The 18,429-nt window shown below is 34.4% G+C and overlaps 3 protein-coding genes across 3 annotated transcripts; 2 read left to right on the top strand and 1 right to left on the bottom strand.

Moving 5' to 3' along the window:
• The first annotated feature begins 4,086 nt into the window (after nt 1-4,086).
• Nucleotides 4,087-9,320, top strand: LOC108996956. The gene is made up of 5 exons (XM_018973018.2): nt 4,087-5,511; nt 7,389-7,843; nt 8,438-8,625; nt 8,757-8,823; nt 8,929-9,320. Exons 1-5 carry the CDS (start codon nt 4,242-4,244, stop codon nt 8,968-8,970), a joined length of 2,022 nt encoding a protein of 673 aa, XP_018828563.1. The 5' UTR covers nt 4,087-4,241; the 3' UTR covers nt 8,971-9,320.
• A 743-nt stretch (nt 9,321-10,063) lies between these two features.
• Nucleotides 10,064-10,848, top strand: LOC108996957 (non-specific lipid-transfer protein 1-like). Its single transcript, XM_018973020.2, has 2 exons — nt 10,064-10,495; nt 10,595-10,848. The coding sequence occupies exons 1-2, from the start codon at nt 10,149-10,151 to the stop codon at nt 10,602-10,604; spliced, it is 357 nt and encodes a 118-aa protein (XP_018828565.1). The 5' UTR covers nt 10,064-10,148; the 3' UTR covers nt 10,605-10,848.
• A 1,121-nt stretch (nt 10,849-11,969) lies between these two features.
• On the bottom strand, nt 11,970-15,780 carry LOC108996864 (transcription factor RF2b-like). Its single transcript, XM_018972902.2, has 4 exons — nt 15,103-15,780; nt 13,134-13,266; nt 12,835-12,919; nt 11,970-12,700 (listed from the first exon to the last, which is right to left on the bottom strand). Exons 1-4 carry the CDS (start codon nt 15,699-15,701, stop codon nt 12,336-12,338), a joined length of 1,182 nt encoding a protein of 393 aa, XP_018828447.1. The 5' UTR covers nt 15,702-15,780; the 3' UTR covers nt 11,970-12,335.
• Between the last annotated feature and the right edge of the window lie 2,649 nt (nt 15,781-18,429).

The raw sequence follows: 18,429 nt of genomic DNA, 5'->3' as shown, positions 1-18,429 counted from the left end.
AAGACAAAATAATGAATTTAATGAGACATTAAGCCAAATGACAAATGATATGAGGACTTGTATGATGGAGATAAGAGAATCATTGATGAAGTATGGTAATGAAATATCTAAGTTACTACTTCTTAAGAAGAAAAAATTTGATATGAAAATTAAGGCTAAAAAATATAGATTTGAATTAATAGCTCTCAATAAGAGAAAAAAATATAAGAAAATTATAAAATTGGATATTGATTCTATGAATTTTGTGCAGAAAAAGTATTTCCATAATTTTCAAATGGAAATACTTGAGAAACAAAGGAATAAGACCATATATTGTACATAGTCGTATGCTTGGTTTTGGGTATTTTGTAATTGTTTTTACTGTGTGGTAACATATTTTGGGTTTTGTTGTACTATTGGTTGCACTCCAATTTCATCATTTTTTTATATTGCTGATTACTATCAACGACATGAAAACTGTCGGGAGCTACTGGTGGTGGGAGGTACATCATTTTTGCTGATTTGCTACTTGCTAGGAAGATAATTTGCTATTTACTGATTTGTATCACTTTTGAAATTTGTATTAAAATAAACTCTGTATATAAATTTGTATTATAATAAATTTTGTGGAATTTGTATTAAGTTGATTATGAAACATGAAATTTGTATTAAATTTATTATACAAATTATTTTTTAGCACATGTTAATATTTGTTGATGAAATTAGTCATTTTGACATATAAAATTGGTAATATTTGGGTTCAGAGATTTGGCTTATCGATTTCACCCTTTAGTCAGCTATTAAAGTTTTATCTCGAGTCTCAAAATAGTGAATGTAATTGGTTGGTATGGCTTACTCTCTACACCTATAACTTGCACTTCTGAGAATTTTTAGTGTTAGGAAATATGTAAAGTTGTGTGGTTGTATGCAATTTGATGGTCTATTGATTTTGGTTGGCAAATTAAATTATGCAATAATGTTAATCCAATATTTTATTTATATGCAGTGTTGAAGCATTTACGTCGTGTTTTGATTGTTATTCTGAATGAGGATAACTGTTTATTTCCTTGTATGGAGTATTATTATTGTTATTTTGTGGTGGTTGATCTTAAACACATAAATTTTTTAAGTGCTTATAAATGGATACAAAAAGTCTATTTCAATAGCTTTGTGCCACTAGGGAACCATGGATTCGAACCACATTGTAATAGCTTTGCACCAATGTAGGAAAGTTCAAACTCTCAATAATGGAAGAAGATTTCATTATGATTCAATAGAAAAAACAAGGTTTTGAATAATGTGTTCCTTGCCAACAATCTGATAGCCATGTGTGGAAATTAAGGTTGAAGAATATAGATTTGAATTAGTTGTATCTTGGAACGGCATCGTTGCTGGTTTTGTAGATAGTTTGTTACTTTCTGATTTATATCACTTTTGAAATTTGTATTAAAATCAACTTAGTGTATGAATTTGTATTAAAATTAACTTTGTGAAATTTGTATTATTTTGATACATCAAATTTGTATTAAGTTGACGATACAAAGTATTATTGTGCACATTTTAATATTTGTTGATAAAATTGGTTATTTTGATATATGAAATTGGTAATATTTAGATACGTATAATTGATTTGTTTGAGCACAGGTTAAATGATAGAATTTGTAATGGGTGCTAATTGCAAAATATATAAAAATAATAATTTTAGGAACAAAAAAAAATTATTATTTGGCTTAAATATGCATAATCCAATGTCTGAGTTTTTTTTTTTTTTTTTTTACATGCAAAATTAATCTTCAAAAGATATGATTTTGCATATGCATATAGAGAAACCAATATTAATCCTTTAAGAGCATTAACATTGACTTTATCAAAGTCATTTTCAAAATTTGATAAAAAATATATATTTTTCATAAGTTTAAAATCTCTTGAGCCATAACACCACATTGGATTCATCAAAATAATAATATAATATTATTTTTTTCATAATAATATTTTTAATTTATTATTTTTATATTTTATAATTACACTAATCTTATACTAATTAATAATATAATTTGATATTTTACAATTACACTAATAATATATCAATTAATACTTTTTAATTACCTTCAAGCTCATCCCCTAGTGAATATTACAATCATGTAGTTAACAATTATGCTGCCAAACAATGTCTACAAGCTACGAATTGCAGCTTTCTCTTCTTGAAAGTAGCGCATCAAGATTTCAATGACCAGACAAAAAAGTCCGTGGCCCGAGAGTTATTATTCCTCATTTTGGAATAAAAAATTCATTTGGCCTGTGAACAGTATCACTTCAAATTTAAAGAATGAATTAGATTTAATGTAGCTCAAATATTGAGTTGAAGAGTTATTACCACTCCAATGCAGATGCTTTCAAGGATATATATGCAAAATTTGTATTTGGCTGGACTTTTGATTAAGCCAATGTCAATACTTTTAGTATCCAAACGCCAAACGGGCCCTCAATATATCTTACACCTTTTTACTGTAAGATATTCTAGTAATAAATTGTTGAAGCAATCTGCAAAATGGATTATTTATACAATTATCTTCACCATGGTTAGCAATAGGGGTGTAAACTTAAACCGGAAAACCGGAAAACCGGACCGGACCGGACCGAACCGGACCGGTTTTACCGGTTTTGAACCGGTCCGGTCCGGAACCGGTTTTTAAAACGTAAAAACCGGCCGGTTCCGGAATTTTTTGGACCGGACCGAACCGGACCGGACCGGTTGATTAAAAAAAATAAAAAATAATATTTTTATATATAAGTTTTATACAAAATATTTTATATATATTAAATATTAATATATATAAGTTTTATATATAATGTATAATTATAAATTTTTATGTGAAATTTTATATATAACATATATATTCATATATGAAATAATTTCTTATTATAATTTATAAATTATTACATAAAATGTTAATACTAAATCACTAAAAGTTTATAACTAATACTAATATATAACTTATAACTATACCAATAGTCTAATATTAATACTATTATATATTCTAATATATTAATAAAAGTATAAAACAGTTTTTTTTAAATCAAATTTTTTTTTTTTTTATAAACAAATTTTTAATGACAAATTGTGAAATTTATATTTTTAAAAAACCGAAAAACCGGACCGGACCGGACCGGACCGGTAACCGGTAAAACCGGAAGTACCGGTTTAGGAGGGTAATCGGTGCGTAATCGATTTTGAAAAATATAAAACCGGTACATACCGGTTCGGTCCTAGATTTTATCTAAAACCGGACCGGACCGGACCGGTTACACCCCTGGTTAGCTACAAGATCGTACTAATTATTTAATCTCACTTATTGATTAAGGATTCGTTAGGTAATACAATTGTTATCAAGTATTTTTAAATATTTTAAGATATTTCATTTATAAATATCACTTAAATATAAAATATTTTTTAATTTTTAATTTTTAATTTTTAATTTTTTAATCTAATCATTAAAACTTTCAAAACTCTCAAATAAAATATAAAAAATAATATTATTTTTTCAAATTACAAAATAAAAATAATTTTTAAATAATTTTTTAACTTTATAATATTTTTATTCAATTTAGTCTCTCATTTTCCAGAATTCAATAAAATATATTAATTCAAATAACTTCATTACTATTAATAGATATAGTGAGATATTCTTAATATCCAAAGGTTATAAGATTTATCTTTTCTGTTGTATATATTATATAAGGGCATTTATTGGTTTTCACCCCATTCTTATATATAAATTTTATTTAATAATAAAATTATATTGACAAAAAAAAAAAGAAATAACCAAATAACTCAAAATGATGCTAGATACAATTTAAATATGTGTAAGTTTTGTATTCATTTTTTTTTTAAATAAGATCAATTATTAAAAATAATTTTTTTATATAAATCATAAATTTACTTATTTTTTTAAAAAAATACATGATATTTATTGATTTTAAAATTATAAATATCACTAGATGAGTCAGGTGACAACCACGCGACTTTCATGAAACGTGGCAAATAACTTCGGGCATTTTATAAACCAAAAGCGGCTAACGAGGGTAATAACTGTCCTTGTCCAACGTCACCGGTTATCCCCAAAATCGACGACCCACACTTTTTCAAATTACACGTTCCGTGGCAAACCCTAACTTTTCGTTTCCCTCCAAAATCACTCAAAAGACCTGAAATTCCCCCAAATCAAAATCTATATGGTTTTGATTCATTCGTCTTTGCGTTAATGGACGCGGACATATGCCGATGGATATCTGAATTCTTGCTGCGAAACCCTGTGCAAGACCATGTAATCAAGAAGCTTCTCCAAGTCCTTCCGGTCTCGGCCGACTCGCGCTTCAAGAAGACTGTGCTCCTACGTACAATCCAGGCCGATATTGCGGACGCTTCGCTGACCGAAACTACCCTCGATAAGCTAGAAATGATCGAGCAGTTGGACCGGGGTGACGGGGTCGAGATTTCGGACTCGTTGAAGGTGGCCTATTGCACAGTGGCGGTAGAGTGCGCGGTGAAGTACCTGGCGGGGAGCCGCGACGGCCACAGTAAGTACTTCGAGGCGGTGAAGAGGATTTTCAGGGACAGAATCCGTGATTTGGAGAGGTTCGGGAAGAGCGAGTTGGTTACGGGTGAGTTGAGGTGCATGGGGGACGAGTTGGAGGCGGCCATTTGGGACGATAAGGGAGCGAAGAAGCTGATGAAGATGAATACGAGGAATGAAGCTTTGGAAGCGGTTAAAGTTTACTTGAAGGAGGCATGGGCGCTCCTGGGTCCTCCGTTTCTTGAGTCCGCTGCGACTGCGACCGAGCCCTCGGGCATCCAGAGGCCTAGTGGTAATGCGGGTGGGGTGGGTGTGAAGAGTTTGAACCAAATTAATGGAAAACTGGCGGCGAAGAATAAGCCTAATGCTGTTCAGTATGCGGGCGAATCGGCTGGGAAGCAAGAAGAGGCGCTGATTTTGCCTAATGTGGGTGAGTTGGCTGCAAAGACGGTGAACCAAGTTGAAGAGGTGGCTACGGTTACGCCTAATGAGGGTGATTTTACCGCGAAGCTGGTGAACCGTGTTGAAGGAGAGATGGCGGCAGGGAATGTGCCTAATGCTAGGCAGGACGTGGGTGAATTGGCTGCGAAGACGTTGAACCAGTTTGAAGAAGTGGCGGCGAATATGCCTAATGTCAGTGATTTGGCGGTGAATACGGCAAACCAGGCGGAGAAAGAGCTGGTGGTGAATACACTTAACGCGGACCAGGGTGTGGGTGAATCGGCTGCAAAGACAACAAATCAAGTGATGACGAACACACTAAACGTTGCTCAATTGGCTGCGAACAGGGTGGATCAGTTTGAAGAGCTGGCAGCAAATTTGCAGGGCGCCGATCAGGATTTTCGCGACAATGATAGGCCTGAGTTGTGCGATAGAGAGGCAAGAAGATCGGTAGCTTTGCCCAGTGGAAGTTGGGATACGATTGTCAGGGATAGAGCCGCTGCTGGGAGAGTGAACGGTAAATTTCTCATTGCTATACTTTTTTTTTGGGGGTTTAATGCGTGAATGGATGTTCGTTAAACACGAGAATCGATATACTTGATACTTCTTGAGATGGTGCTCTCTTGTGTCCATACGAGTCATCGCACATAATTACACTTGGAAAACCACACTACTGTCCGTTTGGTTGATGGGCGAGGATAGGAAATGACATTTTTCACCCATGAATTACCCTCCATTTTATACTTTGTCACCTCAATCTACTAAAATTTTGAATTTATACTCTAAATTACCCATATATTTACCTGGGCTACGCTTATTTCTTTTTATTAATATTAATTCAATTCATTTTACCTGTAAAAGACCTATATTTTCAATTTATGCACCGTTAGATAAGATTTGACCTTGAACAGAAAATTGACCACTGGGCATGATAACGCTTAGATGTTAACCTAGTGTGCAAATTTAAAAATATATAGTGTGTAGGGGAAAATTGGATCTTTAGATACTTTGAGGTGCAAAGAGAAAAATGCGTGCTAGTTTCTAGGTGAAAAGTACAATTCCCCCTAGGACTAAATTAATTTAATTTTCATCTCTCTTTTTCATTTAGATCTTCAGCAGTTAGCTTAGGTAAATGAAAGTTTTGTTCTCATTTTTATATGATGGTCACTCTATATATTATATCTATAAATATATACTATGTATGTGTGTATGTAAGTACTTACATACCTATGCTTGTGATTATGTGTAAATTCATTCGTTCGCTCTCAAATTTGTCAAAGTTGTCTAACTTTCGTAATTCGTTTGCTCTATCAGAGAGTTTGGAGTGTCGGGAAGACAAAATGAACCTATAATGATAATTAAAGCAGGGACCATGGCACCCCCCAAGCTCAAGCGCCATCCCCAACCACACTCAATTTGAGCGAAGAAGTAGTTCAGAAGATTGGAAAATATCATTTCCCAGCCAAAACAAATTTTCACGCAGGCCAAAGAGATGAGACTTGGGTTGGTGGTGCGGTGGTGGGGTGTGAGTGTCTGTTTGTGCCTTCTTCTCCCTCGAGGCTTCACGGTGGAAGATGACTGCAGAGATAGGACTGAGCTTTTAATTTGAGAGGGAACAAACGGAAATGTCGAGAGAAGAGAGTGTAGAAGAATATGATTAAAATAAGATTTGGTTGATGAATAGTGTAGATCAAAGATAGATATTTTTTACATTCACCGTAGCAAAAATTAGTTATTCAAGTCCTTTGCCTATTCCGTTGTGGGGTGCATTTTGAGTATATAGGAGTGAATAGGCATTTTTTTTAAATATGCCTATTCTGTTGAGGATGCTCTAAAGATGTTAACCAATATGAAAATTTAAAAATACATAGTGTGTAGGGGAAAATTGGATCTTTAGATACTTTGAGGTGCAAAGAGAAAAATGCGTGCTAGTTTCTAGGTGAAAAGTACAATTCCCCCAAGGACTATTAATTTATTTTTCATCTCACCTTTTCATTTAGATCTTCGGTAGTTAGCTTAGGTAAATGAAAGTTTTTGTTCTCATTTTTATATGATGGCCACTCTATATATTATATCTATAAATTTATATAATGTATGTGTGCATGTCCGGACTTACATACCTATTCTCGTGATTATATGTGTAAATTCATTCATTTGCTTTCAAATTTGTCAAAGTTTTGTAATTTAGGATAATGTAAATGTATTGATAATTATGGTCATCCTTCTATGTGCCTGCCCCGTGATCACCATATTTATTGCTTGGGCCTGAATATAATATTTTCTGAGCTTTACACTTATAATATATAAGGTTTCTTTTCTCCCCTTTTTACTTGTAAAAAAAAGGTTTCTTTTCTCCTTTTGATACTTTGCCTTTTCCCCAATTATTTTGCTTAGAGACACAGCAAGGGAATGTGCCACACAGACGCAAGCATGTTGTGTGGCATAAACGCTCTAAAGCAGGAGTTAAGATTGCCGATGCCGAGGAACTGGACACAGACGTAACGTGTAACAAATACAATTCTCTGCCTACCCCTGAAGTAAATAAAGTACGAGCAGCACTTAAATCCAGTTCTTTGGAGTTACAAGCAGTGGTGAAGGACCCTCTTCCTGATGCATTACGGTTGGCTGAAAATGTAATGAATGACAGGGTGACAAGAGATAAAAAGCATGAAACTTCTGTAGAAAACCAGAGTGTGAGAGGCAGAGATGCACCCAATCCATCTGTTAACAAGAGCATTGAACCCACAGAAATTGATGACCGTACTCATGAACATCAGTCCTGTAGTGATCAGAACAATGCTCCTCGACCAAGCTTAATGGAGCGGAATAGCACTGCTCATACTTTTGAGGTACCTCTGATCATATTTTGCTGCACTAATCTACCAGTTTGTTTTCGGTGTGGTAAAGGAAATGTTTTGTGCTCGGGGAATGCACGGGAACGGTGCTTCTTCTTCTTTTTTTTTGCACTGTCCCTGCACTGTTCATCTGTGTGTATATATCATGTATTCATGTGGTAAATGGAGTTATTATATCATACTTGTGTTCATGTTTTGTTGCTCCAATCTACTGTTTGTTTCAAGTTGTGTGGATAGCTAGGTAAATGGGGTTATTATATCATTTTTTTTAATCAAAATTCATTAGAAATCAAAGGTTGTAATTATTTTGTTATATCATATCTTCATTCTTATTTTTATAATTATTTTAGTCACGATTATTCTATTTATTTTGATCATTATAGTTTAATTCTTTTAATCTAAGTTGAGTAGTGGTCAGGTCCCTCTTGAACATCATGCCAAGAGCATGGATTGATATTCATGTGTGATAGTGCTTAATTGCCTTTTCATTTGAATACTTTTTCTTTTAATCTGAATTCAGTCTTAATTTTGTTGATGAGTTGACATATGCTATTACTGCATATTGGGATCATTACTATGTCTTTGCAGTGGGATGATTCAATAGATGACTCACCTGAAGGAATGACCAATCATGCAATCAGACTTCGATTACCTAGCCCTAAGAGAAAGAGCATTTCACCTTTGAAGAAGTATGAGACTGCAAATTTTGCTAGAAGGAGAAAAGTAAAGAGATGGACTTTGTTGGAGGAAGAAACTTTAAGGACTGGTGTGCAGAAGTATGTGCTTGTTCTGATCCAGAGAAGACATCACTAGAATTTCTTTTTAAATCTCGTAGAACTTCTAATGGATTGAAGTTTAAAGAATTATTTAGATTTTCAAGTACTCATTGTCTTGCTTCCTAATGAAGGTATGGTAAAGGAAACTGGAAGCTCATTCTGAATTGCTACCGAGATACCTTTGAAGAGAGGACTGAGGTAAAAAATTTCTGTTGTACTCATTTGCAATGTCTTAATTATTTTTGGGATATTTTTGGGATATTTGTATATGAAGTATATTAAGTAGGAGGTTGATTTTTTCAGGTCGATCTAAAGGACAAGTGGAGAAACATGACACGATCCTGACACATCAATACAGTTTGCAACTTTTTACATTTTGTCTAAAGTTGGTATATAATCTAGCAGTCAGTGGTCTTTGGATTCATCCCATAATCCTGTGTCTTGTACTTCATCATGGGTTGTAAAACATCAGGTTTAAGCCCCATTCACCATGTTATTGGTTGCCTTTTTGGTTAGCAGAAGTATAATAACTCTGTCGTCTCTTCATCCATTACCTCTCCTTAATTCTCCTTATTTAGCTAGCTTATACAACACTAGGGATGTAGTTGAAACTTTGAAGTATGCAGTGCTAAGATTTGTTAAATAATATGTATGTCTTGTTCATATGAATGAAAAATGTATTTAGTTTGATGTAATTTATGTACTCAAATGGAGTACTTCCATCATTATTATTTTTTTGTATGAAAAAGATGAATTTCAATCCTTTATTTTGATTCTTAACTTCTTACCAACGGCTCCATATTTTTAATTTTCATTGATTTTAATATGTAATACACAGCTAGATATGTAATTTTTTTGTTCATTATGTTTTGAATTTGATCATAATTATTCTTCAACTCCATTAATTATTCTTTTGTACCTTTATTTCACATATTTTTTATGGAGCTGATGGAGTACATTTGCAATGGAGTACAAATTTTGACAGGACATGATTGGCGGGCGGGCTATCCTCCAAATCAAATTGAGGATAAGTTGTTTGTGGAAATGTGGGAGAGAAAAAAAGTCTTTACTAATCCCTGATATTGGATTTTCATGTGGAAAAAAAGGAGTTTGATGTGATCCTTAATATTTATTGGCAATAAAATCCAAATTGCCACACTTATCATTGGAAAAAAAAAACAAAAAAGATCTTACGTGAGTAGAATGCATGCTAGAAGAAAGGGTTATGATCAATGTTGAAAAGTATGCATGCTAGAAGGTGACAGCATTCTTATCATTAAGCAGCCCTGGTTTGGGGATGGGGGATTCCTGAGAAATATGCCCATGAAGAAAAGTATGCCTTATTCGATCTCTATCTTCTATACATGACAAAGTTACTTGTACTGTTTTTAGTGTTTACGGCATTCCTGGAAGTTGGCCGAAAGCTGCTCTATATATACCCAATAGCCATAGCCCATGTTTCATGTGTGTATCCCCAGACCCAAAGAGAGAGAGAACTCAGATAGAAAAAGTAGGCGCTTAAGATGGCAGCTTTGAAGATGGCGGCATGCACAGCAATGCTGGTGTGCGTGATGCTGGTGGTTGCTGCTCATGTCGACGCAACGTTAACATGCGGTGAGATAACAAACTTGCTGAGTCCATGCATCGGGTATGCCATTTTCGGAGGCACAGTGCCAACAATTTGTTGTGATGGCATCAAAGCACTCAATGCCGCTTCCAACGGCACAGCAGATGACAGAGCCGCATGCAGTTGCATCATGAAAGGTCTTTCGGGTATCCCAGGAATCAACTACGACTTGGTCGGGACACTTCCTGAGACCTGTGGCACTACTTGTCCCTACAAAATTACACCCACTACTGACTGTTCCAAGTAATTCTATCATCTATATTTGTTTCCCTTCTTCTTAATATTGTATTATCACATGATTGAACGTACTAATTTTATGGATTTTATTTTGTTTTCTTGCAGGGTGGACTAAGCTGCCTATTGAATTATATATTAGTGCATTTTCTAATAAAATAAGGATGGAAATAAAGACCAAGGAAGCTAGTGTGAGCGTCCATGTGTTTTGAGCACATTGATCATGTGTTGTATACACTATATAAAAGAAATATAATGTCATATTGTATAAGGATTGCAGAGTACGGTTCAATCTATTGAACTTTTTATATGCAAGCACTAACCTGATCTTGTACTGCTCCTTGATAAGATAGTTTTTGCAGTTATAAACATGCGCATCTCAGAAAGATCGATTCACTGTCTCACCAAGTTTTCAATTAATAAGTGTGCATACTAACATGAACATGTACATACTAACACTTCAAACATCTTATCATGGGAGCTTCTGCAGACTCCGTTTGTTTAGAAAAGAAAATCAATTCCAAAAAACAAAAAACAAAAATCCCTAATTTCTGTTTGTTTAGTTGATAGAAATTTCTCAAAATCTTAGAAAATGAAGTTCCATAAAACATCAAGACAGAGCAAAGACAGGAGAGAAAGAAAGAGAAAAACCATTGGTCTTTTCTAAGTGGTCATGGACAAAGGAGGTGGTCATATAGGTTCAGCAGCTATATTTTGTGATTGTTTTTTTTTTTTTTTTATCAATATATTTTGTGATTGTTAGTTTGTGAGCATTAAACCAAATGGCGTAAAGCATATGATCACAGATTATTCATCAGCCTTTTAACCATTATTTCTTGACATGGCCTCAATTAATAGATTAGCGGATAACTAAAAATTGTCAATTATTTAATACCACAATAATAAATGATATTTTTAAAAGAACGATGAGTACTACTTTCAAAAACAATATTTTATTAAACATATCTATGCCAAACCGTTCAATGGATGATCAACAAGCAACACTTTTAGACTGATAGTTGCAGGACACGATGTTTTCACTTGAGAATATATAAAAGGGCTCTTTTGGATACAAAAATTAAATCATTTCATCTTATCATTATAATTTTTTTAAAATTCTTACACAAAATATAATAAACAATCTAACTTTTTCAAATTTTAAAATAATAATAATATTAAAAAAATAATATTTTATTCAATTAATTTAAAACCATCTCATTTCATCCCGCACCTAAAATGAATGAGAATAAGCGGACAGCTTCAGACGAACTGCGCGAAGGGAGTGCCCCGTACATGAAAAACTTGGCAACCCAGAGTCAATCAACCATGGGCCTGTATGCTAAATTTTGAAACGTATACTGAAAAGAGTACCGCGCACACTGCACAGTGGTAAAAGGAGCACGAAAAGGGAAACAATAGGTATCAATTGAAGGGGAAAAAGTCCATCTTGTTTCAGTCGATGCATGTGAATGAGAAAGAAGAATTAGCGACAAAGTTCACATGGTATCAAATTCAAACCAAATACAAAGGATAGGACGACATGATGCTAGCATCCCAACCCCAATGGGATTGACCCTTCAATCCCATACTGAATAAATGACATGAACATAGCAACTTTTTTTTTTACATGAACATAGCAACTAACCTAAGGGAGCTTACCCCTTTTTGGGGAATAACCCTAAGAATAAACAATTAAGAATCAATCCATCGCACAAATGGAATAAATAATAGAATAACAGAGTACCTTCTCTAGATGACTAGATGACTAGATGTCAAGTCTATAAACAATCTACTAGAAAGGCGTGCCATAAACAAGTCAGCAGGTCAGCAGCTTAGCAGCCAGCTTGTGTCAAAATGTGGAGCTACTTTCACTGGCAGAAAGCGAGGGGCCTTCAGACTTCACAAGAGATGATCCTTTGCCACTAATGTCAAGCCCCTGCATTCGGCCAAGAGGGTCATTCTGCCTCATTTCTGAGAGCGGATGAGAATTTGATTGGTGCAGTTGTTGAGCTGACATGCTAGATTGGGAATGATTGAATGGCAACTGCATGTTCTGGTGGCCAGCAGGTCCTGGGTGTTGTGGAAGAGGAAAAAATTGTGATAAGGTGTATGCCATCTGGTGCATTCCCAAGTTAAATGATTCAGAAGGGCTCATTATTTCGCCGGTGGCAATTCTGAGCCTGTCAACTTCCTTCTTCAGTGCATCATTCAGAGCTGTACAATATCAAGGGAAAAATTAATACAAACTTTTGGCCCAGAAAGAAAAACAGCATTCAAGTAAATGCATTTTGATGAAGAGAGATCACTAAGGAAAAGTACTAAAACTTTTTTTCAAATATCACACTTACTGTCACGCAACTGAGCCTGTTGCTCCATAGCTTGTAACCGAAGCTTAAGCTCCGTGTTTTCGGAACTCAAACCAGTTGTGTCCCTCTATGTAAGAAGAAAAGATGTCAAGAGTCATAATCCTTGCCCAAGCAACGGTATGTATGTCTGTTTGCGTGTGTGTGGTGTGCGGTTTTGCTTTCTTCTAACATGCAAAAATATGCATGCCAGTTAATGAAATCATAATTAGACTAATCAGGTTCCACTGTACAACGCACAGTCAAAATAGCTCTTAGGCATGTTAATAATTGACAAGACTAACCTGAAATAGGGTTAGTTGGGCAGAAAGAGTGGTGGCTTCTGTCTGTAGGGTCTGAACCTTGCGCTCAAGTTCTTGTATATAGCGGGCTTTCCTCTCTTTTGAGCGGGCAGCAGACTGGCGATTCGCCAATATCCTACATATATCAACTACAAAGTCAGCTAAAGCTCCCAAAACACCAACAATAGAAATAACTGAAAATGAGCAGAAATGTACAGAGACATATGTATCCTAATATTTTGGGGGTGTGTGTGTGTGTCTTTAAAGCGAGTGTTTCTGAGCTTTTTTGCATGCATAACTCACAATACTGCAAGAATTCAGACTATACAAGTCCATTTGAGCATGGAAATTTTTATTCCAAAATGTTGCATTTCCTCATAGGATTTGATAGTAAGTTTGGGTAAATGTTTTTCAATATTGAAAAGAAGCCAACCCCAGAACCTCGGCCAACAAACCAGAATCTCCACGTTTTATACAAAGAGGAGTTTCACGGAAAAATCCTACTCTTCAGAAACTATTTGTCAACTCCCTTCTTATAACCCGTAAGAGTTCTATTCTGTCAATCACCATACCCCATATACAGTGATGTAACAGTTGAGGGGGATTTAAAGAAATTGGCCATATCATTGGAAAGAAGGTGTGTTTTTGGGTAACTAAAGCCTAGTTTGGTTACGCAGTTTAGATGAGATGAGATGAGATGTTTTGTTAAAAATTGAATAAAATATTGTTATAATATTATTTTTTAATATTATTTTTATTTTAAGATTTGAAAAAGCTAAATTGCTTATTATATATTGTGTGAGAATTTAAGAAAGTTATAATGATTATATGAGATGAGATGAAATGAGATAGTTTGATTTTGTGTAACTAAACATGCCCTAAATTTCGTGGTGGGATTGCGGTCATGAGTTATAGTTTAAATGCGACTCTGAGGGAGTGTTGCAGCTTCTAGCCGTCTAGAATCCTTTCGTATTCTTGACTCAATGCATACATGCTATTGCTGGCAATCTAAATGACTAATTGGCATATCAAACAGCAGGGAGATTTTGTAAAAGAAATCAAAGTTATATACACTTGAATACTTTAAAAAAGCAGTAGGAGAATCAATGAAGCAAATTTTACCTATAAAAAAAAGAGCCAATGGAGTATATTTTAAAACTATCAGCGCAATTATTGTATACAAATTATATACGAGTTCCTTCAAAGTAGTGAGTTACAAGTAATGAGACTCCCTTCTCAGCCTTATCGGTACAGGAAGAAATGGTCATCAATGCGATCTCTCATGAAGTGAAGTTAAAGTGACAAAAGTCAGTGTCAAGTTTTGAAAAGTTGGACGAATATACATATAGCTAAATGCACACATTTATGCATATATCCCAAACGATAAATTCCACACTATGCAAGGTTAAAGAAAAAGCAGCAAATTTTTTTTTATAAGTAGAAAAAGCAGCAAATTAATGCCCACTGTAGCCCAATCAAAGACATCTACCGTCCTTTGTTCACCGATCAAAAAGAAAAAAAGAGCATCTACTGTAGCTTAGAAAGAGAAATTTGACTTAACAAAGGCATTCCGTAGGAACATAGAGATCTAACCAAAACCCTATTTGGTTTGTCTTTTACTCTATGAAACATGCGACTAACTAAATTCCAAATAAAATATACATAAATATGATCATCGTTTTTTTTATAAGTTCATAAATATGACCATATTGAGCCACAATCACACACAAAATACATAATTCAGAACAGAAGTGGGATCTAAGCTCAATGGACACGAAACCGAGCAGTTGCACCAAACCGATTGGCTAATCCAGTAAAAGGGTTCAGATTTTCTAGAATTCTCAGCTATTAGATCGAAACAATGATTTCACTTTGATTAGACACGAGAAATCACTCTCAACTCCCACATTTCAGTTTTCACTTTCTAGGAAAATTGAGGACTTTAAGATAATAATTAGAGAGAAAGTGAAACCTTTTGGCACGCTTGGGATCGAGGGTCCATAGCTCAGCGAGCTTATCCGGAGGCATGGCCTTTTTGGCATCCATAATCTCCCCAAAAACGCTGGTGGACGACGTCGTAGTGGAGGACCCATCGACGGAGCTGCTATGCCTATGCCTAGCCCGATTGACACCCCTCTCTCCTCCTCCTCCTCCTCCCGCATTTCCTTCTCCGCCACTCTGATCCGTACCGAGTTTTTCGACGTCAATGTAGGTCGAGAACAGGTCATCCTCCGATCCCATCTCCTCCAGGCTAGCCGCGGAAGACCCACCTCCTCCGCCTCCGACTCCGACTCCGACTCCGTTGAACGGATCGGACGGCGAGAGATCCGCCATGTCTTCAGGCAGCCGGAAGCTAACATCCGAATGGGCTCTCCTGTGGTGGGTCCCGCTCCTCATGTTCTCAAACATGGAAGACGTCGTCTGCGGATGAGGAGGAGCGGCATTGTTGTGGGGAGTCATGGGATTGGGAATGAAAGTGGAATTGGAAATGGGATTCGTGGTAGGGTTTGAGGGTTGATCTTGCATTTGTGTGGACATTGACATTGAGAATTTCTCTATAGCCATAGCCATATACAATGTGCGTGTCAAAGACAACACCTTTCGTTCTCTTCTCCTCTTCGCAAGAAAGAGAATAATATAAGAAAACGGAGGGACCTCATCTGACTGTTGTTATCAGTTATGTTAGCCATTCTTTTCTTTTTTCTCTGTATTTTTAATTTCCTTTTCATCACATTCTTGCATTTTACTTAAAATAAAGTATGCTCCTTCAATTTTGTAAATGCGTGAAAAAATTAATTAAAAATTCTAAGTTTTACTTTGAAAAACAGTCATTTTTGTTTTTAATTTATTATATTTAAATTAATGCCACTATACTCATTAATTTATTCCACTCACTTTATCAATTGATGTGCCACATAATTTATTAAAAAATTTTTAAAAATATATATTTAAAGAAGAAGGACGTTACTCATCAATCATCATCCTATACCATATATTTTATATATTTTAAAATTATTTTTTATTATTTTTCTTTTTGTTAAATTAATTAAATTATTTTACTCATCATCTATATATCAAATACTTGTTATAAAAAAATGAAAAAAATAATTAAAAGCAGTGTGGTGTATAGTGTGTAAGGATGATAAATAGAATTACAACTAGATAAAGTATTGCCATACTCTTAAAAAGAATGTCCTAATTTAATCTCGATTATAAAATATTAAATTGACGTGAGAAATTCACTAATATTTATCACATTCGACATATTTAATAAAATGTCATTTTTTTCTTTTCCTTTTATAACTAGTTTGGCTATTGCAAGCTGATTAGGAACTTCTGGCAGAAGTGCACGAGGTTGCATTGTCTGGAAAGATCACTTTTAGGAAGCCAATCCCTTTGGGGGGGACAAACATGAGTTAGAGTCATGTGTGTTGATGTTTAGTTTAATGAATCCCAATCAAATAATTAAGGCTGTCAAATTATGTAGTCAACTTTACAGGTTTCTCAGAATGATTATGTTTCATTTTACACTTCCAGTACTGCAACATCTAAAAGCTACTTTTCCTGCACAAAATAGAATACACTAAACTCTTTCTAAAATTTGTTATACAATTATATTTTAAATTGATTATTTTATAAAAAATATTTCTCATACAATATTGTATAAATAATTACGAAAAATGATCTGTGGGGTCTATAAAATGATATTCTTTTTATAAATTAATTTATAAAATTTTCCTTAATTTAAAACATAATTATATAAAGAATTATGAAAAAGATTGAAGAATATAATATTAGACAACAAGAGTCGATAATAAATATTAATTTTTTTTTTTATGAAGGAAACAAACAACAGAATTAATTTAATTGAGCACCACAACAAATGATAGGAAGATCAATATATATTTTCAGAAATTAGAAAGGAAGGTGGTGATGAGTAGTAGGAGTATGAACGGTATAGGGTGAGCCCGCCACAAAAGAAGGAGAGTTAGTGCCAGCATGGGCCCTTGGGGTAATTGGGCTTCTTGGTGATCTGGACATCACCTTGCCACTGCGCTCATGCCCATGAGTATCATATGCTCTTTCATCACTCCTTTTGGGCCCCTTTTCAGCCCACTTGAGCTCTGCCGGCTTCACCATGCTAGGGTACCCCCAACACCACCCTACCTTTCCTGCTCTTTGTATGTACCTGTAGCAACATTTTCAAGCCCATATTCAGAAACTAACCAAGGCGAGACAACAAAAATATTATAATATTATATGTCATTTATTTTATAATAAAAATATTTTATTAATATATTATATTAAATCACATTAGTTTGTAAATTTATTTTTATAAGACCCGTATATAAACCGAGCATTTATCTGTTAATATAGTAGTTTAAGATATGAGATTTTATCATGAAAATCTTTATGTATTGTAAAGCATGATAAAATGTGATAAACATTACTATTGTATTCAGATTAGACGGTAATGAATTCAAAATGACTCAATTTATATTATATATTATATATATATATATAGATATCCTATAAATTATAGTTGCCCAACTGGCAATTACCACGGAGAAAAGACAGCAAATGAAGTCAGTCCAACACACCAAAAGTTATGGGTTTTTCATGCCTGATTGATTGCCGGCCTACTACTAAAATTAATGTTCCATACATAAACAACCACTAGAATATTAACTGTTTCGATCTGTCTTTCAGAGACCATCGACCAGCTAGCTAGCCGTCACTATAGCTAATGAATTATTTATTTATTTTTCATTCAATATTGTTGAGAACTATATCATCCGATTAATTCATAAAGTTGATTTTATAATCTTAGAAAAAATAATTAATCAAAAGTTCTTGATCACCATCATTAGACTGTAATAATATATGAGATTTACGTCACTATTCACTTTCACATTCCATATTTATAACTTTTTCATAAAATATAATGGTGTTTTTGATATAGTGTAGGGTGGGATGGAGTGAATAATGACTGATGAGAAGTATTTTTTTATAATATATATATATATATATATAACTTACCTTTGGCTGAATCTTTTCCCTAGACATCCGAGGCACTTTCTTCCTTCTGTCATATCTCCCATGCCAATGCCTAAGCATTGCCTGCAGTATGCTCTTCCACAAACCTGCACTCAAATGGTCTCTCATCATCATATATCATTTTTAGTACCTTATAACTTAATTTGTTAGAATAATGAAAATTTATTAATATATAATAAAGCAGTCAATCTTCGTAGATGCAAGAAAAAAAATGCAATTTATCGCAAAGTACTATAGCGTC

Source organism: Juglans regia, chromosome 14, assembly GCF_001411555.2.
Source record: "Juglans regia cultivar Chandler chromosome 14, Walnut 2.0, whole genome shotgun sequence".
Taxonomy (NCBI): Eukaryota; Viridiplantae; Streptophyta; class Magnoliopsida; order Fagales; family Juglandaceae; genus Juglans; species Juglans regia.
The sequence above is the reverse complement of the archived record's forward strand: the minus strand, read 5'-3'. Positions and strand labels throughout refer to the sequence as shown.

Bases quoted from the DNA above. Each gene is read 5' to 3' on its own strand.
- LOC108996956 (XM_018973018.2), top strand. From the start codon at position 4,242: ATGGACGCGGACATATGCCGATGGATATCTGAATTCTTGCTGCGAAAC. The intron at 5,512-7,388 runs GTAAATTTCTCA...TATTTTGCTTAG, and splicing joins CGCTGCTGGGAGAGTGAACG to AGACACAGCAAGGGAATGTG. The intron at 8,626-8,756 runs GTATGTGCTTGT...TTCCTAATGAAG, and splicing joins TTAAGGACTGGTGTGCAGAA to GTATGGTAAAGGAAACTGGA.
- LOC108996864 (XM_018972902.2), bottom strand. From the start codon at position 15,701: ATGGCTATGGCTATAGAGAAATTCTCAATGTCAATGTCCACACAAATG. The intron at 13,267-15,102 runs GTTTCACTTTCT...TGATATATGTAG, and splicing joins GATCCCAAGCGTGCCAAAAG to GATATTGGCGAATCGCCAGT. The intron at 12,920-13,133 runs GTTAGTCTTGTC...CTTCTTACATAG, and splicing joins CCCAACTAACCCTATTTCAG to AGGGACACAACTGGTTTGAG.
- LOC108996957 (XM_018973020.2), top strand. From the start codon at position 10,149: ATGGCAGCTTTGAAGATGGCGGCATGCACAGCAATGCTGGTGTGCGTG.